Below are 27,386 nucleotides of genomic sequence, written 5' to 3'. Positions count from 1 at the left end.
TACAGGAAAATATGGACTGAAAGAGTGAACGTCTGGGAAAGACCAACAGAGAAATTGAAACTGTAGAAAAGAATCCATAGAAATGAAAAAAAAAAAAAATCACCATATTTGCTTTAATACAAGATTAGAGAAGGAAGAAGAAAGTATCAGTGAACTTGAAGATAAATCTTAGAAAATCATTCAATCTGAAGCGTGGAGAAAAAGAAGACTGCAATGAAAATGATTAGAGCTTCAGTGACAAGTAGGAGATCATCAGATAACCTGACATACACATATGACTAGAGGCCCAGAAAAATAGGAGATAGGGAATGCAGAAGAAAAAAGTATTCAGAGATAATGACCTTAGTTTTATCAACTTTGGTATAAAAGTAAGGTTGCACATCTAAGAAACTCAGCCAACTCCAAAAGTAAACACAAAGAAAATTCTGTCAGTACATCAGAGTTAAGCTGCTGAAAACCAAAGATAAAGAGAAAAACTTAAAAATCTGAGGGAGGAAAAATATTACATAAAGAGGACATCGATAACAAATGGTAGATGGTTCATCGGATATTTTGGAGGACAGGAGACAATGGAGCAACATCTTTAAAATGTTGAAAAGAAAACAAAAAATAAAGATGAATACAAGACACAAGCCCTGCCAACGTAGATTTCTGTAGCAAAAAAACCAACAACAACAGGCTTTAAAAATTAAGGCAAAATAAAGATATTTTCAGTAATAAAAAGGTGAAAGAATATGATGTCAGCAGCCCTGCACATCAATAAATGATAAATGAAGTTATGCCAGGTATAGAGAATGGACACTTATATCTACAGGATACAGATAACATGGAACAGAAATGGAACATAAAATGGAAACATATCTATAAGAACAAACACCATGAGAAATGGTAAACATATTAGTAAATATTTAGCAAAATTGTGTTTTCTTTTTTAATTTCTTTAAACAATTGATGATTATAACATTATAAAATTACCACACTTGGCCATGTGCTGTGACTCACGCCTGTAATCCCAGCATTTTAGGAAGCCGAGACAGGTGGCTCAGTCAAGGTCAGGAGTTTGAGACCAGCCTGGCCAATATGGCAAAATCCTGTCTTTGCTAAAAGTACAAAAACTAGCCAGGTGTGGTGGCATGTGCCTGTAATCCCAACTACAGGCAGAGGCAGGAGAATAGCTTGAACCCAGGAGGTGGAGGTTGCAGTGAGCCAAGATCCTGCTACTGCACTCCAGCCTGGGCGACAGAGTGAGACTCCATCTCTAAAAATAAAATTAAATTAAATTAAAATAAAACTTTATTATAGAGTTAATATAATAAATAGATGTAATAACACAAAGGGCAGAATTATTTGTTGCAAGATTCTTACATTTCACATAAAGTACTGCAATCTTAACTTTTAGTAGACATAATTTAAAACATATACACACATCGATATACATATAGATGGTGTGTGTGTGTGTGTGTGTGTGTGTGTGTGTGTGTGTATAAATCAATTGGTGCTTATCTTGTAAATGCAAGATTGGAAGAACATTAAAAATCTGGCTGGGCGCGGTGGCTCACGCTTGTAATCCCAGCACTTTGGGAGGCCGAGGCGGGCAGATCACGGGGTCAGGAGATCGAGACCACGGTGAAACCCCGTCTCTACTAAAAATACAAGAAGTTAGCGGGGCGTGGTGGCGGGCGCCTGTAGTCCCAGCTACTCGGAGAGGCTGAGGCAGGAGAATGGCATGAACCTGGGAGGCGGAGCTTGCAGTGAGCCGAGACTGCGCCACTGCACTCCAGCCTGGGCGACAGAACAAGACTCCATCTCAAAAAAAAAAAAAAAAAAGAATATAAAGTATAAAGCAACACAGTCTCCAAAAGAAAGCAGAATAATTCTTCATGATTTGCGAATAGGTAACGATTTCTTAGGACACAGAAAGCATTGAATGTCAACACAAATACATTATTAAGAAAGAAAAAGGCAACCACAGACTGGGATAAAATATTTTATACACACACAAATATATGTGTTATATATATGTTGACAGATATAATCTCTAGGATATCTGACAAATAGATCATTATAAGATATCTGACATAGATACTATATATATATATTTCCTTGTATTTCAAATACATAAAGATTTAAATTTGTTGTATTCCACAACAAATCAAAAACAAAAAGGCAAACAGTCTAATATAACAATGGCCAAAGATTTGAGCAGACGCCCACTAAAGGAAACACACAGATGGCCAATAGGCACATAAAACACGTGCCTTCCATGGTATTTCTGGGAAAAATATACAACCTGCATTTAGTCATGAGGAAATATGAGACAAACCCAATTTCAGCAACTGACTACAAAATTACTCTTCAAAAGTATAAAAGTCAGGAAACACAAAAGAGGCTGAAGAATGTTCCAGATGAAAAGAGGCTGAAATGACATGAAACATAAATAATGGGTGACACGGACTGCAGTGGAAAAAAACAGTGACGAGGGATATTAGTGGTCAATCGACAGAATTTTGCTGTGGACAGTGCGTTAGATAATAGTACTGTTCCAAAGTTACATCTTCTAATTATATTCTAAGTGTACTCTGATTATGATGAAATATATGCACATATAAAGCGTGCATACTCTATTATGTTTCTTCTAAGCTCAAGCACAGGCAAAACCAGCACATCCTAAGAGGAATCAGAGCAGTGATCTATGTTGGATGTGGATTTATTGAAAGGAGCCCTTAAGGAATTTTGGTAATGGAAATGTTTTATATCTTGATCGTTTTGGTGGTTACTCTGGTGTGTATATATTTAGCAAAACTAAGCTGTACACTTAAGATCTGTATATTTCACTGTATGTAAAATTTACCTACAAAAAGAGAAGTATAACTGAAGAATACTTTTCTAAACAGTTGAGTTTTCAGAGCTTAATGTAAAAACGAGTGAAAAGAAATCTACAGCTAAACACATTTTACAAAAACCATGGAATTATAAAGGACACGTGAAATAACTCCAGTACTCCTAAGCATTAATGACTGATCATGCACAGTGAATAGCAATCATGATGACATCTGACTTAGCTGTAAAATTAAACACAGGATGTGATGAGGCAACGTCTGCAGTGCGTTAAAGACAAAAGCATCAATTTTTCATTTTAATATTTTAAAGTTGTCTTTTTCATCTCTGATAGTAAGAGACAAAATGCTTACAACCCAAGGACACTGCAATTTCCTACTTCTGAGCATATCTTGGAGGAAACAAACTCCAGGGACTTCTCCAGCCACCTGAAACATGAGCGGGGATGAAGAAATGAGATTCAGGAATTTGGGAAGGAGTAGGGGGTGGAGGGAAGAGCTGCAGCACAGCCCCACCACCATGAAGACCCTACATAACTGGCCTCCCTGGCCAAGAACTAGGCCCCAAGGTTCTGGCGGAATGAGTGGCACTTTCCTTAAGGGTGTCTGGTACTATTAACCATTAACTGTCACCTTTCCTTGATGGAATTGCAAGCTATCCTAAATTTTGCTTGCCTCCTTTCTTTTTGTTTATAATACTTTCCAATTTTCAACAAAAAAGATATTCAACAATGGAGATACGTTACTTTTATAATAAAAATTAAAAACTAAAAAAAATTTACTCATTCTTTCATTATGGGACAACCCTTTAATTGAACACAAAAATTCTTTTAAAAAACCAAAAATGTCCCCTCCAGCAAGGTCTCTTACCAGACTCAGAAATCCTGTGGCATGTGATTGCAATTATGTCAAAATGACCCACTTATGCCTAGAAAAAATGTGTCACAGTGTTGATTTGTATGCCTGAGGCTGGCTGACCTATTGGTAACTTTTCTTCTGATTTTCATACATTTCCTTTAATATGCATGTATTTCTTTTTATAAATGGAAAAACATATATAAAAGAAACATGCATTTGTAACTATTACTGTATAATAGAAAAAACCATGTGGATGATAGAAGAATGATGGAATATGAAAATTTGATCTATGTAAACATACTGAAAATTTTTATGGAGACTTCTCTAAGACTAAGATCCTAGTTTGCCTGTGATAGTTCTGGGACATGCCTGTTCCCTTGGCATAATTATTAGTTATTTCTGTTTCAGCCTCAAAAGTGTCCCAGGTTGGATGTTAAATTATATGGCCAGCCTACTTAAGATACTTTTAGAGAGATTTAAAATGGGCTTAAGTACCCTACTTAAGATATCTTTAGAGGTTTTTTAATACATGGCATTTAATACAAACTCTATTTAGCTTCTACCCATTCTCAGAGACTTCATGGAAGTTTGCATGCAATTACCATTTGTAATTAAAGTTATTAAAAGAGGATTTCTTATGAGAAAATGATGAAGATGAGGTCATCAATCTCTCAGTAGTTTCCTTTATTCCTGTAAACAATTCCCTAGTGAGAAAACCCCAAATAACTTGAGGAATTATAGGTTGGTGCAAAAGTAATTGCTGTTTTTGCCATTACTTTTTGCAATCACTTTTGCACCAACCTAACAGATAAAGTGACTGTTTGTGGGGGTGAGTGGGTGTGGATTTTCCCTCTTTATAACTTTGTGTGAAGAAACACCAGTTTTAAATTAAGGACTTCTTAGGCGCTGTCATTGTTTAATCTGAACATCTGAGTTGTATTACCATTCCTCTTAAGTCAATCAGGAAATATAGAAACAGTTGATGAAAGCTTGCTAACGCTGTGCTTACCTGTTTTGAAAATAGTGAACTCTTGTTCTGATGAACGTTTTGCTTTATCAATAAAACCAGACCTTTTTGGTAATGTTTAACAACTACGACATCTACCTCCTAGACATTAAAGACATGTACTTGGAAGTTGTTTAATTATTTGTATGTGCCACTTTCTTCCATAATTTGTTTTCCTGCAGATGGAACTCCCAAAATTATTTCTGCCTTTAGTGAAAAGGTGGTGAGTCCAGCAGAGCCGGTTTCCCTTATGTGCAACGTGAAGGGAACACCTTTGCCCACGATCACGTGGACCCTGGACGACGACCCGATTCTCAAGGGTGGCAGTCACCGCATCAGCCAGATGATCACGTCGGAGGGGAACGTGGTCAGCTACCTGAACATCTCCAGCTCCCAGGTCCGGGACGGGGGAGTCTACCGCTGCACTGCCAACAACTCGGCGGGAGTCGTCCTGTACCAGGCTCGAATAAACGTAAGAGGTGCTTGTCAAATCAGCTCCTCAAAAAAACACACATAACTCATTGTAGTGGAGAAGAAGATTTCTGCATGCACCGAGCTGGGTCTTGGAATGCCAGAGCGGATTAACTGTTGCTTCCCATTTCCTACCCTCTCCTTCCTACTCAGGAATGGCACTGACTGGGTTAATGTTGGAAATGACATTTTGGTTTCTGTAGTCAGCTTGTTCTTTTTTACTCTAGATCTGTTCACCTGATGTTTCCTTTCCTGGTTTATGCTCTGCATGCCCTTTCCCTTCTCCTTCTCTTCGGTTCTTCCACATTCATGGTAAACCTCCATGTACATGGTATTAAACTTACATTCATGCTGCAACGTGGTGTAACCTCCATCACCGTCCTAGATTTTACAGAGAGAGTTAAACAATCGATCAATTGCTGCCAGTGTTTTCACCAAAAGTGCATGATTGTCCAGTGTAGACTAGTTACTTTCTATTAATTAAATTGCCTTTTATCTTGTAATTTTTAATTCAAAACATTTTCATAGAAGTAGCAGATAAAGTATTTAACACTTATTCATTTGAATTTAAGGAAAGAAAAGCCTTCACTGTAGAAAATGCCACATGCAAAAATATTTGTTTAACCGAAAAAGATGTGCTTACATGAATATAATCTATATTTTTAACTCAAGGAAAAGTGTACCCATTTCCTCACATGAGATGTACCCTTAAATTATTTTCAAGACTTTCTTTGTGTCTCTCCAGGGCCTGCAAGCATTCGACCAATGAAAAACATCACAGCAATAGCAGGACGGGACACATACATTCACTGTCGTGTGATTGGCTATCCGTATTACTCCATTAAATGGTACAAGAACTCTAACCTGCTTCCTTTCAACCACCGCCAAGTGGCATTTGAGAACAATGGAACTCTTAAACTTTCAGATGTGCAAAAGGAAGTGGATGAGGGGGAGTACACGTGCAACGTGTTGGTTCAACCACAACTCTCCACCAGCCAGAGCGTCCACGTGACCGTGAAAGGTAAGCCCTGTTCTCCTGGTTCCCACACAACTCATCCCATAGCCCGACTACTTCCCAGACCAATGATTTGAAGTTGGGTAATCTAAGATCTGCTTATTTAGAGCAGGATAGTTGTACAGGCTGAAGAATGACAGGGAACATGAGATGTCCTCTTTACTACTGACTGAATCTTCAATGGAACTTTAGTTGATCTAATTTTCTCTCCAGGTGGAACTTTGGCTTGGTTTTCCAGAGAGCATGTGTTGTTAACATTACAGCAGAAAAAAAGGATCACATCATTAGCTTGGTTATCTAGTCATCTCTCAGATAATTTTTAAATAGTTAGCTTTCTTTTCCTAAAACCTCCTAAAAGCAAGGTCTCTTAGAACTTAACTGGAAGGGATTTTCTGTATTGGATGAGGATTTCAAACAAACGTCTTATCTTCTGTAGATGAGCAGGTCAAAGCAACAACATAGAAATTATATGTTTAAAGGATGCCACAGAACGTTTTCTTCATTAAATTATTCTTTACATCATGACATGGACTGTCATGGAATCTACCTGTCAGGATGATCTTTAGAGATCCTGCAATTTGAATTGACTACAATCTCCTTACCAGAAAAAAACAATAAGGTGATCAGACTCATCCAAGGATACACAGCTCTGTAGTGGCAGACCCTCAGAAACACTCATTTCTTCTATTCTACAAGTCAGTTTCCTGAGTTGAATATGAAATAAAATTGTTTTAATTATGTAAGGAATCTACCTGAGGTAGGTCCTAGGAATAGAACTAATATGTTATAAAACTATTTCCAAAACCTGTGGGTGTTGCTTCTAGCCACATTGAGCTGCCTGTCTGAGCTGTCCAAGTTCTCTCTCCAGGAACCAATAATTGGCTTTTAGTTGCCCTTTTTACAAAGTTGCCTAGGTTTCCTGTGGTCTTCCCCAACCTTCTTTTCCCACCAACCCTGTGAGTTTTACTTTTTTGAGAACACCTACAGACACACACACATAGAAATAATAATATGTGTATATTATTATTATGGGGCATATATATTGCATTACATTATATATTATAGAATATGTATTGTGCATTGTATATTAGATATGCCTGCACATAATTATAAATCGGTTTTTAATAACCATATATCTTGAGAATTTCCTCAAATCACTAGATATTCTTGGTAAACCAGGCTGGTAATAGCTGCATAAAGGTTCATTTTGTGGTTGTGTTTATTTCTTTAACAGAACATCTGCTTCATGCCAGGCTCTACTCTAGACACTGAGGAATACAATAATGAAAAAGGTCTGCAAAGTCCTCTCCCTCATTGACTCTCTTCTCAGTCAGGAGAGACAAACAATAAACAAATAAAACAAGCGAATAAACCAGAAAACACCTAATGGTACTCCATACTATGCAAAGAATTAAAAGATGACAGTATCTTAATGGTTCATTGCAATAGTCAGATGCCATATCAACACATTTTCTGTACTCTGCCATCTTAAAATTCATTGGTCTATCGTACCCTTGGAAGGAACGTTTTACCCACACATGATTTTGTAACATAGAAAGTTGATCATTTGGAAATGATTGGCTCACTGTGTTAACGCAGATCTTCCAAATGTTGTTACAATTTGTTATACAATATCAAAATATCACAACTACTAACATTACCATGATCTCATCAGAAAGTCTTCAAGTAAACTGTCAAGTTCATGCTGATGGATGCGTTTTCTAAAATTCTATTCTTTCTTGAAAGATTCAATTTTATTATTTATAATAAACACCATCAATTGTAATCGTAGGAGTGTTGGGCTCCTTTCTCTGTAAGAAATTGTTTGACACATAGAGAAGACTGCATAACCATCGTTTTTAGGTAGCCATTCTTTTAAGAAAGAAATGGAATTCCATGAAAAAAAGCAGCTGATCGAATTTGCAACTCAAGCAACCACAGACATACTCTGCTTGAAGACAGCCGTGCTGCTCAGGAGGTAGAGAAAACACTGCCTTCTTCCCATTTTATTACACAGGACGTAGAACGTTAAAAATAACATGAGCTTTAGGGTAAAGATGTAATAAAACTTATTTTTCTTGCTTCTTCAAGTGTCTGTAAATGAATCTGGCATTTCTAAAAAACCAACTCAGAGTATGCATTGGTAAACAGTACAGTGAATAGTCATCCTGTTAGTGTCACTGCTGGGATTCATGGTAACGCCTAGCAGTCTCACCCACCATGGCTTTTGCTCCAGCAGTGCAAATGTCAACACCATGAGAAAGGGAAATAGCACCTCAGCATTGTCATGAAAACGATTTTCTTCTTACAAATCACCTAAAATTGTATCAGGGATCCCTACAGGTCTGTGAGCTACATTTTGAAAACATCTAATACAGTGCTAAAAATTTAGTTTATTTCTAATGTTTGACCATTACAAATGAGGCATCAAATGAACTTCTTTATGCATTGGCCTTTGTCTGATTTTAAGATTATTTATTTCAAGAAAAATTTCCAGAAGATGACCATTGGATAAATAGATATAATACTTCAATGTAAATTTTAGGAGACATAAATTTAAACAAAAGGCCTTTGAATCATTAACATTTATTCTTTAAATTTGCCAGATCAGTATAAATCAATGTATTCATCTTAATCCTTTTGAAGTGACAGAAACCAATTCAAACTATCTTATGGCCAAAAGAATAATTTATTGTCTCTTATAAGCAATATATTTATGATTTTAGGAAATAATTCTATTGAATAATTTTTTCTTCAGGAGCTTCTTTTCTTCTAAATACTTATCATATAGTATAAAACTTGTCAGCTCCTTTGCAAGTACTTGCAAACAAAAGAAGGAAAATATTATTTTATGTGGGATTTTATTGCCTGGAGAGAAATGGCAGTTGTTGGGATTTGGGGCTTGCAAAATTTATCAGAATAGTCAGGAAAAGCTGCCTTGAAAAAGTGAGATTTTGAGCAAAGATGTAAAGGGGTTCAAGACAGCTCATGGATACCTAGGGGAGGGACATCCTAGGTAAAGGGAAGAGATAGAACCACAATGTCTAGAGTTTGCCTGGCAAGCTTGAGCAATTAACAGAGAGGCTGGTGTGGCAGGAGCCAAGTAAACAAGAAAACACTAAGAGGCCCTGAGTCAGAAGGAGCAGAACTTTTTCATGGGGGACTTACTAGATCAGGACTTCGGTTTTCAGGACATGGGGTTTTCTGCTGAGTGAGATGGGGGCTTTATTGGATGACTTTAAACAGAAAAGTCGCATGGCCAGACTAAGGTTTTAAAAGGATACTTTTAGCCAGGCATGGTGGGGCGAGCCTGTAGTCCCAGCTACTCCAGAGGCTGAGACAGGAGAATACTTCGAGTCTAGTAGTTTGAGGTTGTGGTGCACTATATTTGCACCTGTGAATAGACACTGAACTCCAGCCTGGGCAACACAGTGAGACCCCATCTCTAAAAAAGAAGGATGCATCTGAGGCCTGTGCTGAGAATGGTCTATTCGGGGAAAGGGGGCAAATAGAATGACCTGTTGGAAAGTGAATCCAGGTGAGAGATGGTGGTGGCTTGGACCAGGGGGAGAGCAGAGGAGGTGGTGGGTAGAAGACAGACTCCGGATCTATTTCGAAGGTCTATTCAATCGGTTTTCCTAGTGGTTGGATACAGATGTGAGGAAAATAAAGACATCAAGGATCAGGTCAGGCTTCTGGCCTGAGTATCGGGAAGAATGGCATTGCTTTCTACTAAGTCAGCAGAAGATGCAGTGGAGCAGTTTGAGGAAGGCGATTGGGAGTCTAGTTATCGATGTGTCGAGGTTGAAATACACACTAAACAAAGAACTGGATGCTGTCAGTAGGAAATTAGATATGGGAGAGTAGAGTTCAGGAATCCAGGCTGCAGATCTGGTGACATCAGTGAATAGATGATGTTCAACACCAAGCCCTGAACAGGACCCTCAGGGGACTTTCTGCACCACACTGCAGATTTTAACTTCATATAGACAGGCTTCCCCAGCCCCCAGTCAGGCTCACATTAGAACCTTTCACCAAATAGCTGAAAATAAAGTCTGACAAAAATTCAAACAAGGACTGTTCGAAATGTAAGTTTATTTTTAGATTTCCCAGATTGGCACAGATCCATGTATTGACTATGACCCCATTGGTTGCAAGGTGCAAGAACCCAAATTACCTTTGCTGAAGCAGCCGTGTGCAGAGGCTCACTGCTGTAATCCCAGCTATTTGGGAGGCCTAGGTGTGATGTGGTACGCAACTGTAGTTCCAGCTACTCCGGAGACTCAGACAGGAGAATGGCTTGAGGCCAGTAGTGCAAGACTGTGGTGAACTACTTCCAAAACACAGTAACAGTTATACACCATTCACAATCTTAGCCTTTACTCAGAACTTAGAAGGGTCTTAAATAAAATGACTTCTGAACATTTAAATTTACATTTTAAAATGTTTTAATCTCAGCACTTTGGGAGACTGAGGCAGGAGGATCACTTGAGGCCAGGAGTTTGAGATCAGCCTGGCCAACATGGCAAAACCTGGTCTCTACTAAAAATACAAAAATTAGCCAGGCATGGTGGTACACACCTGTAATCCTAGCTACTCAGGTGGCTGAGGAGGGAGAATGGCTTGAACCCAAGAGGCGGAGGTTGCAGTGAGCCAAGATAGCACCACTGCACTCCATCCTGGGTGACAGGGCAAGACTCCGTCTCGATCAATCAATCGATCGATCAATAAAATGTTTTTAAATGAAATATTAATATATAAATTAAATTATACTCCAATGGTCAGGATTGTAGTTTATCAAGGCTTTTTAAAAATTAACAACCTTTACTATGTTCTGTTACCGAGTATTAGGGGAGGGAGATAAGAACTCAGCTAAATTTTAGGAAAAGACTTAGAATTTTGGCTTTCCCTGTGGATTAGGATTGAAAGAGACTTTCTTATTTTGTTCATATAAATGCAGCTCCACTACCTTTCCTGGGAGACCACACGGTGAATATTTCACCCAGCTAATTTTGGAAGAGCAAACCCGAAGCCTTAAAAATTGGCTTCCTTGGGAAGTGGAAGTGACCCACTTGATCCCAGCAATAATGCTGCTAACAGTGAAATCAAGTTATTGTTATCTTGTCTCCAGGAGATTCATTTTAAATACTGGATATAGCAGAAAGTGTGTGCATATGTGTTTAGATGATATTTGGAAACAATACTATTTTTTCATCATGTCTTTCTCTGGCAATAGTCATAACCCTTTGCTTATTTTAGAGCATATGCCTGCAATTTTTTTTAATTTCAAAGATTGATATAAATAATATGCTTATTATTGATGGTGGTTGAAGCTTAAGCAGTTCTGAAATATATGAAACTATCCAGAAGTGCAAGTTTGCTGCCTTCAAACATATAGGCGGAAGTAAAAGTCAAAGGCCCTTCTTTCACTTCATTTCAACTTAACAAGCAGTTTTATATTTAATACATTTTCAAGCTTTGTCTTTCCCATTTTAGGTGCCACATTGAACTTGAACGGTGCTTAATTGAGTGTTCTAATTGCTGGGGATCAACACTGCCAGGAAAGTTAATTGGCTGCTAGATAAAAATGTCACCTTCTATTTATATTTATATAAAACTTTATAGTTTACAAAACACTTTCATCTGTGTCACCTTAATTACTACAGTGACTCTGTAACGTAGATAAAGCATAATCAGGGAAAGAATAGAAGAGAGATGAGGCTATGCACAGTCATCCAGTAATACATTCAAGACTCAAACGCAGATGTTTTGATTCCAACACAACCTGTGGTGACTCTCAGAAGAATAATTCGTATTGCAGCCGGAAGCCAGGGTAGGAGTGGGGAGAAATGAATACAAAGAACCCAGGAATGTATACATATGTAACAAACCTGCACGTTGTGCACATGTACCCTAATACTTAAAGTATAATATAATAATAATAAAAGACAACATGTTAAAATGTAGGGCAAAAGATATTGAGGGCCTAATTTAAGAGAGAGAGAATTTGTTAAATTGGAGAGAGGAAAAGGAGAGAATGGATTTGGTGAAAGGTGAAAGAGGGCAGGTCAGAACGAGAAATGACTCCAGAAGCTCTTGCTTGGGAGATGGAGAGGCTGAGAGGAGCGATGTGGCACCTGAGTGGCTTGGCGAAAGCTTTTGGATGGCGGGGTTGGTCTAAAGTGCCTGTGGATCACTATTCTGGCTTCAGATCATGGGGATTTAAAAAAATAGACAGGAAAGCAGACTAAAATTCGTAGAGAAAGATAGTTAAAATTACAGTAAATAAATGTCTAAGAAGCACCAAGCTTTCAGAGTCTTATTTTATGAGGATTTTTAAAAGTTAATGTTTGCCAATAGTGAGATGAAATGGCCACGCTAGGAATGCAGAGAACAACAGAAACATTCGCTTTTACATATTTCATTCCATTTCTATGTTTGTGGCAATTTCTCATTTTAATGTACCACGATTTTTTTTTTTTTACCATGTCCTCCTTCAAACTGAAGGGAGAATTAGATGTCACTGCCAGGGTTTCCAGCTCTTGTGTTGGTGGTACTTTGTGTACCGTAGCCCAACAGGGACACTGTTCTGCACATTTTGACGTTAAAAATCCTGCTTCCAGGCAGCTTTTTGTCCTACGCTGCGTCTCGTCTGTCACCGTAATGTCTTGCTGTATTGCTATTGGTGCAAGTGGGGAAATGAATGCTGAGTTAAAAATAATGCTGTGAGTGTGTCTCCTCGCCTTCCACTCGAGGTGAGCCGCCGGGGATGCCGCCTTCTAATGATATCATTCTTCAAAGGCTGAGAACAAATGTCATCTCACCTAGGTGGAGGGACAGCTTTGTGCACAGAAACAGCCTTGGCGGTTTCCCCACTCCCGCTTTCAGACATTTGCTCATTAGCTGTTCCAACCTTGGCACTATTAACTTCCACTGAATTCCAAACCCAACTCTGTTGGCAAGGAAAGGTCTTTCATTCTTAATCTGTCACGTTCTTCCGCTTTCTCCTACTATCTCTCTAGATACTGGAGTTACTTGCAATATTGTTTATGGAAAGGACAGCATTTTGAGGTTATTTTCCCGTTTTAGTTCCTCATTAAGGTGGAGCAATGGTTAGCTTAAGCTCCAGTTTGCTGGGGTCTTTTGTGTGTGGCCATACACTGCAGTCATCCACATATTTTCATATTTATTTTTCAACAACGACTTGGGAATTGCAGAGCTTCTAGTATGAATAATACAGGAGAAATATAGACCTGGGGAAAAATAGAATGGTAATGTATTAAATGTATAATCCTTTTATGTTAATTTATTATTTAAAATGAGAATTTATACTCTCTTTTTAATTTAATACCCTAATGTGAGAAAAGAAAGCTAATGAAGTGGGAACTTTCACTGTCCTGCCTTTTTAAATGATGCAAGAAAGCACTCATGTTTCAATGTACTTAAATGGATGCATTGACTCAGCTACCCTGGGGGTTTATGCTTTCAAGTGTCTGCAGAAGAGAGGTAGGATATCAAAACTGAGCGCAGGACTCAGCTTCTACGGTTTCCTTCAGACAGGTTTGTCCTGGAGGTAGAATGACTTAAAATCCCTCTATTCTAGAAATCGAAGCAGACACCTTTCTTTAAAATATGGCATTTTATTAAGTGTTTTATAAGCAATACCTCAAATTACTTTACCCTAATTAGAGGGAAAAAAAGACTATGTGTAAGATTGGTTTCAGTATCAAAGAATGCTATATATATATGTATAATATATATTTATTATATATAAATATATGCATATGATAAATATATAATTTATTATATATAAATATATGCATATAATAAATATAAATATATTTTGATATTTATTATCTATGAATATATGCATAAATACATTTTATATATTGCATATATTACATTACATATTGATTTTAAATGTATATACGTGATTTTTTACATTGTAAATAAAATAATATGTATTTACTTTTTAAATAAAATGATATGTATTTCCTGTGTATAGTACAATGTTTTGAAATATATATCCATTGTGGAATGACTAAATCTGATCAAATAACATGTGGGTTGTCTCACACAGTTATCATGTTTGTGGTGAGAACACTTTACATTCACTGTCAGCATTTTTCAGGAATACAATAAATTATTAGCTACAGTCACCATGTTGTACGATAGATCTCTTGGACTTTTCCTCTTGAAATTTTGTGTCCTTTGACATACATCTCCCTGGTAACTCCAGCCCTTGGGAACCACCATTCTCCTTTCTACAAGATCAACCTTTTTAGATTGCATATATGAATTAGATGATGTGGTATTTGCCTTTATGTGCCTGGCTTATTTCACTTAATGTTCTCCAGGTTCATCCATATTGTCACAAAGGACTACAGTTCACTCTTTCTTAAGGTTGAATAGTCTTAAGGCTGAAGGTCCTTATTTCATTTTATTTTTTATTTTCATTATTTATTTATTTTGAGACGGAGTCTCACTCCGTTGCTAGGCTGGAGTGCAGTGGCGCGATCTCGGCTCACTGCATCCTCTGCCTCCTGGGTTCAAGTGATTCTCTTGCCTCAGCCTCCCAAGTAGCTGGGACTACAGGCATGCACCACTACGCCCAGCTAATTTTTGTTTTTTTTTTCTGTTTATTTTATTTATTTTTTTTTAATTATACTTTAGGTTTTAGGGTACATGTGCACAATGTGCAGGTTTGTTACATATGTATCCATGTGCCATGTTGATTTCCTGCACCCATTAAGTCATCATTTAGCATTAGGTATATCTCCTAACGCTGTCCCTCCCCCCTCCCCCAACCACACAACAGTCCCCGGAGTGTGATGTTCCCCTTCCTGTGTCCATGAGTTCTCATTGTTCAATTCCCACCTATGAGTGAGAACATGCGGTGTTTGGTTTTTTGTCCTTGCGATAGTTTACTGAGAATGATGTTTTCCAGTTTCATCCATGTCCCTACAAAGGACATGAACTCATCATTTTTTATGGCTGCATAGTATTCCATGGTGTATATGTGCCACATTGTCTTAATCCAGTCTATCGTTGTTGGACATTTGGGTTGGTTCCAAGTCTTTGCTATTGTGAATAGTGCCGCAATAAACATACGTGTGCATGTGTCTTTATAGCAGCATGATTTATAGTCCTTTGGGTATATACCCAGTAATGGGATGGCTGGGTCAAATAGTATTTCTAGTTCTAGATCCCTGAGGAATCGCCACACTGACTTCCACAATGGTTGAACTAGTTTACAGTCCCACCAACAGTGTAAAAGTGTTCCTATTTCTCCACATCCAATTTAGTGGAGACGAGGTTTCACCATATTGACCAAGATGGTCTCAATCTCTTGACCTCGTGATCTGCCCGCCTCAGCCTCCCAAAGTGCAGGGATTACAGTTGTTTTATTTTAACTTGTCCCTTTTTTTGGCAACCATTGTTTATGTATACCATATGTTTTTTAATCCATTCATCTGCTGGTGACCATTTAGCCACTTGAATCCATATCTTGGCTATTGTAAACAATACCACAATGAACATGGAAGTGTAGATATCTCTTCAACATACTGATTTCATGTCCTTTTCATGTATACCCAGTAATGGGATTGCTAAAAAATATGGTGGTTCTATTTTTAATGTTTTGAGGAACCTCCATACTATTTTGTATAGTGAGTATAATAACTTGCATTCCTATCAATACAGTACAAAGCTTCTCTTTTCTCCACATGCTCACCGATGCTTGTTTTTTTCATAATAGCCATTCTAACATGTGTGAGATGATACCTCATTTTGGTTTTAGTTTGCATTTCCCTGATAACTAGTGACGTTGAGCATTTTTTATATACCTGTTAGCCATTTGTATGTCTTCTTTTGAGAAATGTTTATTCAGGTTCACTGCCCATTTTTTAATAGCTTCATTGAATTTGCCTATTTTCAAATCAGGTTGTTTTCTTGCTATTGCATTGTTTGAATCCTTTATATATTTTGGATAGTAACCTTTTATCAGATGTATGGTTTGCAAATATATTCTCTCCTTCTATGTATAGGTTGTCACTTCATTCACTCTGGTGATTGATTCCTTTGCCATGCAGAAGTTTTTTTAGTTTGATGTAATCCCATTGTTCTAGCTTTGCATTTGTTGTCCGTGCTTCTGGGGTAATAACCAAAAGTCATTGCCCAGAGCTATGTTAGGAGATTTTTCCCCTATGTTTTCCCCTAGTAGTGCCATAGTTTAGGCCCTTCCATTTAAGTCTTTAATCCAGTTTGAGTTTAATTGTGTATATGGCATTAGAGACACCACAAATTAGAGATAATGATCTAATTCCATTTTTCTGCTTGTGGATATCTAGTTTTCCCAACACCATTTACTGAAAAGACCCCATTGTGTGTTCTTGGCTCCTTTGTTAAAAATCAGTTTGCTGTAAATGTGTGGATTTACCATTCTGGTCCATTGGTCTATGATTTTATGGAAGTACAATGCTGTTTGGTTGTTACAGCTCAGTAGTATATTTTGAAGTCATGTGGTGCGATGCCTCTAGCTTTGTTCTTTTTCCTCAAGATTGCTTTGGCTATTCTGGCTCTTTTCTGCTTCTGTGTGAATTTTAGGATTTTTTTTCTATTTCTGTGAAAAATGTCATTGGTATTTTGGTAGAAAGTACATTGACTCTGTAGATCACTTCAGGTAAGATGGGCATTTTAACAATATGAATTCTTTTAATCCATGAACACATTTGTATTTCCATTTATTTCTGTCTTTCTCAACTTCTTTCACCAATGTTTTGTACCTTTCACTGTAGAGATCTTTCACCTCCTTGGTTAATTTATTCCTAAGTATTTTAGTTTTTGTAGCTATTGTAAATGAGATTGTTTTCTTTAATTTTTTTCAGATAGTTCGCTATTAGTCTATACAAACACTACTGATTTTTGCCTTGTAGCTTTATCATATGATTATTTCAATAGGTGTAGAAAAATACTTGACAAAATTTAACTCCTTTCATGATAAATATTCTCAACAATTTAGATACAGAAGCAATGTTCCTCAACATAATAGAGGCCATACATGACAAACCTACAGCTAACATTGTACTCAACGGAGAGAAGTTGGAAGCTTTTCCTTTCAGATTCTGAACAACAACAAAAAAAAAGATGCACACTCTTGCCATTTCCATTCAACATGGCACTGGAAGTCTCAGCCAAAGCAATTAGGCAAGAGAAAGAAGTACAAGGCATTCAGATAATTCAAATTGGAAAGGAAGAAATTAACTCATTTGCAAATGACATGACCATATGTATAGAAAAGCCTAAGACACCACCAAAAAGGATTAGAAGTAATAAACCAATTCAGTAAAGTTGCAGTATACAAAATCAACATATAAGAATACAATTCTTTTATTTAGTTAAAATTGCAAGATAAGTTATGTTTTATAATACTTGTTGCACTTGCTACACATGGAAAACTTAGAGGAGAGAATTATTTAGAGATAAGAAAGGCAAAAGAATGCCAAGCAAATGACTAACACTTTTGCTGCCTAATTCATAATTAATCTGCAAATACACAGGGAAAAACTCTTTGGTAGTGCTAAAAATAATGCCGTCATAATGACATTTTAAGTCAGAAATAACTCTCAGTTATTCAGAACCATGCAGTAGGATCTTTTATATACGTTGACTCAAAACACATGTAAATTGTTTAAATATATAAATTCAATAAAATTGTGTGCTTCATACACATATATAACATATTTATATGCATTATATTTTAAATATAAAGATATATAAATATAAAACACAAATATAAATATATATTTATATATGTATATTATATATAAGTACATATATATGTGCTTACAGATATATAAATGCATGATACAATTATAGACTCTTAGAATGTTAGGGCTATAAATCAATTTGAAGTTCATCTAGACCAGCCTCCCATGTGATATTCAACATGCCCCTGGACTGTACCCCACGTTTTTCTAGACTCTTCCTGCACGGTCTGTGCAGTGGTTCACTAAGCACGCAGCCCTTTCTGTTTCTATATGGCTGTGATTGTCAGTTCTTCCTCTGTCCTACATACAAATAGAGATACATACAAATATACCTTCTCTAGCTCTTCTTTCTGGTTCAAATATTCCCTCTAGAGCAACACTAAATAATTCCCGGTTTCTCCACATAAAGCTCCCAAACGTGCAAAAGAATAAGCTTTGTCTTTCTGGCTAACCATCTCTAGCAACCCCATTTGTTTAAATACTTTGTATGCAACAGAGTTCAGCAGCTCCTTTCCTTTGAAGGACACACTGATGTGTCTGTTTTATCTCAATGAAACATAGCCCTCTGGCATTTTCTAATGAATAAAAGAGGGGAATAAGAGTGCCACCTCTGTCCTGAAGACAAGACCTCCTGGTTGCAACCCATGTCCCACTGTTGGGCCATGGTTTTGGACTCAAGAACAGAAATCCCAATGGTGGATTTTGTTTTTGTTATGTCAACTTTTGGCTGACACCACAACATTATCATCTGTCCATGCAAGATCCTTACTTAGTTTTGTTTTAACTTGTCCTCCCTTTTTTTCAACCATCCACCAATTCTGGTATTGTTTGTCCCTGTCTCATATGCACAGACTTATGTGTATTTAATATATTTATTTTAAATTCATTTTATAGCATCCTTATTTAGATATGCATGTAAATATATACAATAACGGCACAAAAGTGAATGCTTAGGTTGCCCCCCGCCCCCAGCCCTTTGACTCTGTACAAATACTACCATGGGTATCTTATAAATGTGTCCATGTGTAGTATTAGTATTACTAGAGGGCCAGCAGTAGAATTGTTAGGTCATAGAATTTAACTTCACTAATAATTGCATAGCTACTCTCCGAAATTCCTATACCAGTTGACTTTACCACTGCTATGCATTAGTGGTCCCGGTTGCCCGCATCCTGGTACCTGTGTTTCTATTTGTGACAAAGCTGATTGATGTAAAGGAGCTCTTTGTTTTAATTTGTTTTCTTTTCATTACTACTGTGCTTGAATGTCTTTTTATACTCTCAGGAGATGTCTGCGGATTTCATCTATGCATTTGCTTTGTCCATTTGCTGTCACTCATGCTACTTCTTCCTGCTTTGCTGTAGTTCTTTAGTATAAATATGAATCTCTTATTACTTAGAAATGGTTGTGAATATCTTTTCCAAGGCTGTCTTTTGTCTCTTAACTTTGCCTTTGTCTTCATTTGGACCTTGTTTAAGAAATTTATGAGCTCATGAAGATACGTTCCTATTTTTTCTGTATTTGTTCTATATCTATATTTTTACTGTTTGCAGTTAGGCCTTCAACCCACACTGAGCTTCACAGGTATAGTAAAGGTGGGGTCCAATTTATTTTCTGTCTATATCGAGTCAGTTATCCCGATATTTATTAAATGACCCATGTTTTCTTCTCCTCTCCATCTACCAAGATACCATGATGGTGCTGTCAGAGGCAGTCTTAGTTCTGTGAAATATATTGACTACTTTTTTATACCCTTGTCTCACTGTAACATATTTCAGCACTTTACTTAAAAAAAGCCTCTTCGAGTCAGTTATTATTAATAACCAAGCTTCTGAAGAGCTATGACCTTTTCTAAGCTAAAGTCATGAAAAATACTTCTCAAGCAAATAATCTGCTATTACTAACAATCCTTGTAAAGAAACTAATTGGAAAAATAAGCTAAGTTTTAAAATGAATACCAGTGATTTTATGAATCTTGTTTACTTCTGTTATTAAGCCTGGTTGTCGTCACCTCTGGTTGGGTAACATGGCTTTGCTTCCATCAAAAGTCCATATAAACAAAAATAAAATAATTGTACCTCATCTAGATGACACTTTTCTCTAACTAAATAAGTAAAACATGAGATATGTTTCATTTTCTTGATGCCATGATGGTTGAAATGGCTTTTCTTTTCATAGTAAAGATGCAGAAAAGTAACTCAGTTTCATTACAGTCTTCTATAGGAAGGTATTATTGCTGTCAACCAGGGGAAACAACCTGTCATCCTCCTCAGACCATGGTGACTCTAATTGTTTACACATAGAAATTGTCATGAGTTTTTAAGTTCTTGGTCATTTTAATCTTTTAAAGAAACTATTTCAACATAATATGATTATGGCTTTACAATACACTCCATAAAAATAGCTTTAAAGAGACGTTTCATATGATTGAAGACTAAAATGACCCCAAGAAATTATCCAGTTCTTTCCACCACATTCCCCTTCAGCATCTGGTTGACAATATTGCAGGGAATCCATTTTTCTTGAAAGTGCATTGGAAGGAGACACTGCCATGCTTCTCAGAGCTTGTTTTACTCTTTCACACCCCCAAATTTCAAGTAGTTTATTTTTTCCCTTTATTGTATCCAACTTGTATCTTTCGTGTTTCTCTTTATTATAATTCTACTTTATGCCTTGGGATGTCTTTTTCTTGTTCCTAAAACATTTCAGTTATTTTTTTTCCTCCCATGGACTTGATAATTTTCAACAATTTTTTGGAAAAAAGTTATTTGCCTGTTTGCCTTCCTTTTATTTCCTTTTCTCTCTCTCTCTTTTTCTTTTCTTTGCTTTTTTTTTTTTTTTTGAGACAGAGTTTCACTCTTGTTGCCTAGGCTGGAGTGTAATGGCACGATATTGGCTCACTGCAACCTCTGCTTCCTGGGTTCAAGCAACTCTCCCACCTCAGCCTCCTAAGTAACTGGGATTACAGGGGTGAGCCACCATGCCCAGCTAATTTTTTATTTTTAGCAGAGATGGGGTTTCACTATGTTGGCCAGGCTGGCCTCGAACTCCTGACCTCAGGTGATCCGCCCACCTCAGCCTCCCAAAGTGCTGGGATTACAGGCGTGAGCCACTGCGCCCAGCCCCCTTACTCCGTTGTTATATTTATGACTCTTTACCTCTTTTCACAATCTAGCAGTCTAAAATAAGCATCCTGTAGAAGAACTACTTTGTTTAAAATCATTGTAGAAAAGTTAACTACTCTTATCCCTGATATATTCCAATTATTAGAGATGAAAACTGAATTTTTGCTCAGAACACTAGCTAAACTTGGGCCAACCGAATGAGCAAAAACAACAAAACAAACACAGCATTTTTTTTAAGTTAGTGAGCAACAATTTTAAAATTAACCTTTTAAACTTTTTCCCTTGCTTCTTTTTTTATTTTTCTTCTATCTTTTCCTTGTTCTGAGGGAAAATAACAAGATACTGTTCATCATGTATAGAGGGTTATATTTGAAAGAGAACTCAGCACTAATTCTCTTCTAGTCCCAGTCCCAGATGAGTTAAAGTAACGTGAATGGATGGTTGAAGTATATGGAGGCAGTGTCACACACAGACCTGGTTTTGTTAATAATGGTGCATGCATTTTTGCTGTAGATGAAACAAACTGTTGTGGTTGGGTTTTTCAGGAAGCCAACTCTGAGATGGATGCTAGTGTGCAGGGTGTTTATCAAGGAGTGCCTTGTGATCAATACCTGAGGAGGGAAGGACAGGAAGAAGGACTGGGAGAAGAAAGAGTGAGCTGGGATGCAGACCAGTGACAATGAGCTCAGGAGCAATAACAGTCCCTCAGCGTTGTCCTGAGTTTGGGCAGAATTGCTCCTCAATCAATCACTGGATTGAGGACACTCCAAAAAGAGCCTGTCCTTGGGCGAAGTGGGCCCCTGCAGCTGAGACAATCTCGGAGGTGGCCAATAACTTCCAGATGACATCACCCCCTGAATTGGTGGTAACATGTCCTTTCTTGAAAGGAATCTGGTCAGTGCAACTCCTCCCACTTACATAGATGTCAAATGGCTATGCATGTGTGTCTTAAACACCTTTTCCTAAACACATTTTTTCATTCAATTGCGCCCACTGGCCGGGCATGGTGGCTCACGCCTATAATCCCAGCACTTTGGGAGGCTGAGGCGGGTAAATCAGCTGAGGTCAGGAGTTTGAGACCAGCCTGGCTAACATGGTAAAACCCTGTCTCTACCAAAAATACAAAAATTAGCCAGGTGTAGTGGCGGGTACCTGTAGTACCAGCTACTCGGGAGTCTGAGGCAGGAGAATTGCTTGAACCCGGGAGGTGGAGGTTGCCATGAGCCGAGATCACGCCACTGCACTCCAGCCTGGGCAACAGATGGGAAACAAGAATCTGTCTCAAAAAAAAAAAAAAAATTTCTCCCACTTTCTATAATGACATGAGTCCAATATTTCAAATTAGAAATGAGAACTATTACAGTGTACCATAGTGTATTGTGTTGTAGTTCATAGCTCAATTGGACCTTTGTCATCAGAATAAGTTTCAACTCAAAAAATCTCTTTAGTTTTGTGAGTCCTATGATGTTTTTTAAAAACTTATTCAGGTAATACTTGTGCATCTGCTGTTAGTGAGATCAAGTAATAATAGGATGGTCACTGCCAGCAAGGTGTTGGGGTCTGTGAGAGAACCCACAGACAAATGATGGCAACACACGGCAGGAAGCAGCAAATGTCCTGGGCGAGGGGCAGCAGAGGGTCCGAAACAGCAGCCATGACACCTGGCGCAGGAGAACAGCAGGGAGACAAAGAAGAGAAACGCGGACATCAACACAATACCATCAGAGAAATATGCAGTATGTGTTTTAGGAGCAGAGGAAGTGGACATTTATCTAATTCTGGGCATAGGGTAAGTTGAGAAGTCTTGAGGAGCCAAAAAAGAATGTCCAAGAAAAGCTGAGTTGAATCTCAAAAGGGTCTAGAGCCTGAAACGGTTTCCAAAAGCAGAAGCAATTGAGTGTAGTTTTGCCATTATAAGATGATCAGAGTGAGAATGGGGCTTGGACAGGGTGTGGGGACAGAGGTGGGTCAGGTGCAGTTGCTCACATGTAAGAGCCCCTATGGCTGACACAAAGGATACTCCCAGTAAGCCAAGGTCTGCATCTGCACAGAGAGGACCAGGCCTTGGAGAGTTGGCACATCCTACTGAATCCTAAAGGTGGTGGAGCAGAGGGAAATGCTCGCAGCAATGTTTTAGAAACATTAATCCGGTTGAGGTGGGTAAGATATATCACAGTGCAGAAAGATTAAAAAAAAAAGAAGAACGATCAGTTAGGACACAGTTGAAAGAGTTGTAATTAAAAAGGTGATAGTACTGTGTTTGGAAAAAGAGAAAGCACACAGAAGACTTGTTGAGAATTGGAGTACACAATACATAGCAGCACACTCTCAGCAGCTGGACACAAAAAGAAATGCACAACCAGGAACACTTTTATTATTCGAAGCTTCTTGCAACCAAAATATTTTGCTATCACTACTAAGAGAATTGAAGAAGCTTAGATTAAGGGGAAACTTGCTATGTTTGGTTTGAGATTTGAGATGCTTCTGAGACATCAAGATGAAGATATTGACGTACTACTGAACAAGCAGGCATGAATCTTGAGAAGGAGTTTTTGTCTGAAAATTTAGATTAGGAGTCAACGGCATTGAGCTGACAGCTGGGGCAAAGGAGGTGCTGAGACTATCAGGGAGAGAGAAGGAAGAACAAGGCCAGGTCAGGACACTGAGGAACAATGGTTCCATTAGCGTATGATTAGTAAGAGACATTCCTTTCCATCTGAATTGTTGAACTATTTATTTAGGGTTTTCAATCTCATAATTCAATTTTGTAATGTGTAGTATGATTCTTCAAATGAATGTGATATCCACCCTCGTTAACTTTTGCCATGGGATCTTTGAACTCTCATAAACTCTTATAGGGTACTTGTCTATGTTGTAGACATTGAAAGTAAATACACATAAATGAACAGAGATGGTGACTGATAGGGTTGTGCTGTGTCTCCACCCAAATCTCATCTTGAATTTTACTCCCGTAATTCCCATGTGTTGTGGGAGGGACATGGTGGGAGATAATTGAATCATGGGGGCAGTTTCCCCATACTGTTCTTGTGGTAGTGAATAAGTCTTATGAAATCTGATGGTTTTATCAGGGGTTTCTGCTTTTGCATCTTCCTCATTCTCTTTGCCTGCTGCCATCCATGTAAGGTGGGACTTGCTTCTCCTTGCTTTCTGCCATGATTATGAGGCTCCCCCAGCCACGTGGAACTGTAAGTCCAATTAAACTCTTTCTTTTGTAAATTGCCCAGTCTTGGGTATGTCTTCATCTGCAGCATGAAAACGGACTAACACAGTGACAAAATTTATTATTTTAAAGAATATATTTACTGCCCCATTTAATTAACTTAGAAATAATTTCAAATCATATTTACTATAAAAAATATTGTGTGATACAATTCTAATAATTGAACAAAACTAACACTGCATTGGCCATATTAGAGTCTTTATTGTGTAAAATAAAGAATAATTCTATGTAGGAAAAACAATATGCATTATGAAATAATACCAGGAAATAACATAATTCAATCCACTGTTTAAAATTACAATATAATATAAGGAAAGATTTTTATCACATCAGTAACTATAGCAGACATAATGTTCTTCTATTTTATTTCATTTAATTTTAAGTTCCAAGGTACATGTGCAGAATGTACAAGTTTGTCACATAGGTAAATGTGTGCCATGGTGGTATGCTGCACCTGCCAACCCATCACCTAGGTATTAAGGTGATTTCATTTCATTCATCACCTAGGTATTAAGCCCAGCATGCATTAGCTATTTTTCCTGATGCTCTCCCTCCCCTTACCCATGCGTTCGCATGCTTTCTTCCTCTCCCTGTGTCCATGAGTTCTCATTATTCAACTCCCACTTATAAGTGAGAACATGCAGTGTTTGGTTTCCCGTTCCTGCATGAGTTTGTGGAAGATAATGGCTTCCAGCTCCATCCATGTCCCTGCAGAGGACATGATCTCATTCCTTTCTATGGCTGCAAAGTATTCCATGGGGTATTTTTACCACCTTTAATCTCTTGGTGCCCACCCTGAGTGAGAATTGTGAAATTTGGCCGGCATGATTTAGTTGTTAGTGTGGCTATGGTCAAAAAGTCAAAAGATAACAAGTGTTGGCAAGGCTGTGTAGAGAAAATGGAACCCTGTACACTGTTGGTGGGGATGTAAATTGGTATAGACATGATGGGAAACAATAGGAAGTTTCCTAAAAAAAATTATATAACAAGTAATTCCACTACTGGGTGTATATCCAAAGGAGATGAAATCACTCTGTGACGGGGATACCTGTGATCCCACGTTCATGGCAGCACTATCCATGACAGCCAAGACATGGAAACAACCTAAGTGTCCATTGGTAGATGAATGGATAAAGAAAATGCCACACACACACACACACACACACACACACACACACACACACACACATTATTTTGCCTTTCTTGTTTGTTTTCTCCAAGTCACAGCAGGTTCAGTTCCTTGACACTTTCTGAAACTAAAAAAGACATGGATGATTGGGTCCAGCTATTTTTTTCTGTCCATGGGGAACATGTTTTCTTAGAATGGAGAATGTGGCCAGAGCAACCTTTGGTCTACTGTTTTTACTTACAACTCCCCCGCAAAGGAGGTATACTTCTCATTCGAGTACACCTTAAATAATTCAAAAGATGTAAATTTATCAAAATATACCCAAAACTCCTACTTCATTCATCCACAGAAATTCAAATGTGGTATTTCAAATCTATGTCTAGAGAAAGATAGATACTTGAAACATTTTTTAAAGTTTTGTGTGTTTTGGGCTATTACAAATATGCCCAAGACACAGTTCTTTAAGGAAACCTCAAAGATAGATCCTAAGAGTCATCTCCACCACACTGCAAGGACAACGCCTTGTCATTCCCTGTCCTTCCCACCCAGAAGGCAGGGCCAAAGAATTCCCCACTGGCTCACTCTTGCCTTTTTCGCCTAGGTCAATGTCAGTTAATATCAGCTCATATTGAACCCCCTGGGGAGCTTGGAGTGAGAGGCTAAGAAGGGAAACTAATGGAATCTAAGTTGATGTGACCCATGCAGCCTCTGGTTTCTTTTAGCACCCACTGGCTCCAACAATATCCTTATTACTCCCTCATCATATGCCTCTGCATCTTGGCCTCCTGCCCTTCCTGCTAAACCAGGTTCAGGTCACAGGACCAGCAGCCTAAGTCATGGTAAGCTATGTGCATCTCTGGCTGCTGCTGGTTGGAAGTCACTGATCTCGGAAACAAACTCACATAGCAATCCAGAGTTGGCGCAAGGACTGTACCTAAATAAACAAGGCCAGATATTGACTCAAGCTCCCCAACTGGCCCTGCCAGCAGAGGGGAGAGTTGGCACAGTAGTTAGAAGTCCTCAGCCCCTAGGCTAATAAGAATATGAAGAGGAGCTTCAGTCTTGTCCCTGCCATGTCATCATTATTAAGTCCTGGAAGTGTCTGCCTGATCCTCTTTTCTAAGTCATTCTTAATGACTTCAGGATTGTCTAAAGTTCAGAGTGTGAACATACGTTCATCATCACCTCTGAAAGTTTTTTTCTAAAAAACATTATTCAATCAAAATGAACAAGACATCTGGACTCAGTGGCTCATGCCTATAATCCCAGCACTTTCGGAGGCCAAGGCAGGTGGATCACATGAGGTCAGGAGTTCGAGACCAGCCTGGCCAACATGGTGAAACCCTGTCTCTACTAAAAATACAAAAAAAATTAGCCAAGCATGGTGGCATGTGCCTGTAATCCCAGCTACTTGGGAGGCTGAGGCAGGAGAATCACTTGAGCCCAGGAGGTGGAGGTTGCAGTGAGGCGAGATCATGCCACTGAACTCCAGCCTAGGCAACAAGAGTGAAAACTCCGTTTAAAAAAAGAAAAAGAAAAAAAAAGAAAGAACAAGGCACTATTTATCCCACTAGTTGTGGGAAATAAAAAAGATAAATTTGATACATCTCCTGCCCTCCTGGGTCACGCTACTTAAGAAAATGGGCATGTCCATAAATCACTATACTCACTTTGAGTCATCAATATGATATATTCCAGAAAAGAGTTTTGAACAAGAGTGAGTACAGGAACCATTTACTTGTGTTGTATGTACATTGTGGAGAACTATATCAGACTGGGTCGGTAATCTAACATTTAGCTAAACGATGTTGTTAAGTAGCAGAATTGACCAAATAACCAGACTTATGGGTGAGGAGATCATGAAGGTATACCCTGGACTAGAAAATCCCACCTGCTCACAGCCTCATCATTTTGGAGTCACAGCTTGCACTGAACT

At 38.1% G+C, this 27,386-nt stretch overlaps 1 protein-coding gene across 1 annotated transcript in view; it reads left to right on the top strand.

Moving 5' to 3' along the window:
- The window catches only part of DSCAM (DS cell adhesion molecule), a 799,693-nt gene that overhangs the window by 489,208 nt on the left and 283,099 nt on the right, over positions 1-27,386 (top strand). Inside the window, exons 7-8 of the mRNA XM_030806202.1 lie at positions 4,884-5,180; positions 5,918-6,193. Of these exons, the coding sequence (XP_030662062.1) occupies positions 4,884-5,180; positions 5,918-6,193 (573 nt within the window). The remainder of the gene's footprint in view (positions 1-4,883; positions 5,181-5,917; positions 6,194-27,386) is intronic.

This window comes from Nomascus leucogenys, chromosome 25, assembly GCF_006542625.1.
Source record: "Nomascus leucogenys isolate Asia chromosome 25, Asia_NLE_v1, whole genome shotgun sequence".
NCBI classification, from domain to species: Eukaryota; Metazoa; Chordata; class Mammalia; order Primates; family Hylobatidae; genus Nomascus; species Nomascus leucogenys.
This window is presented reverse-complemented; position numbering and strand designations above follow the sequence as displayed.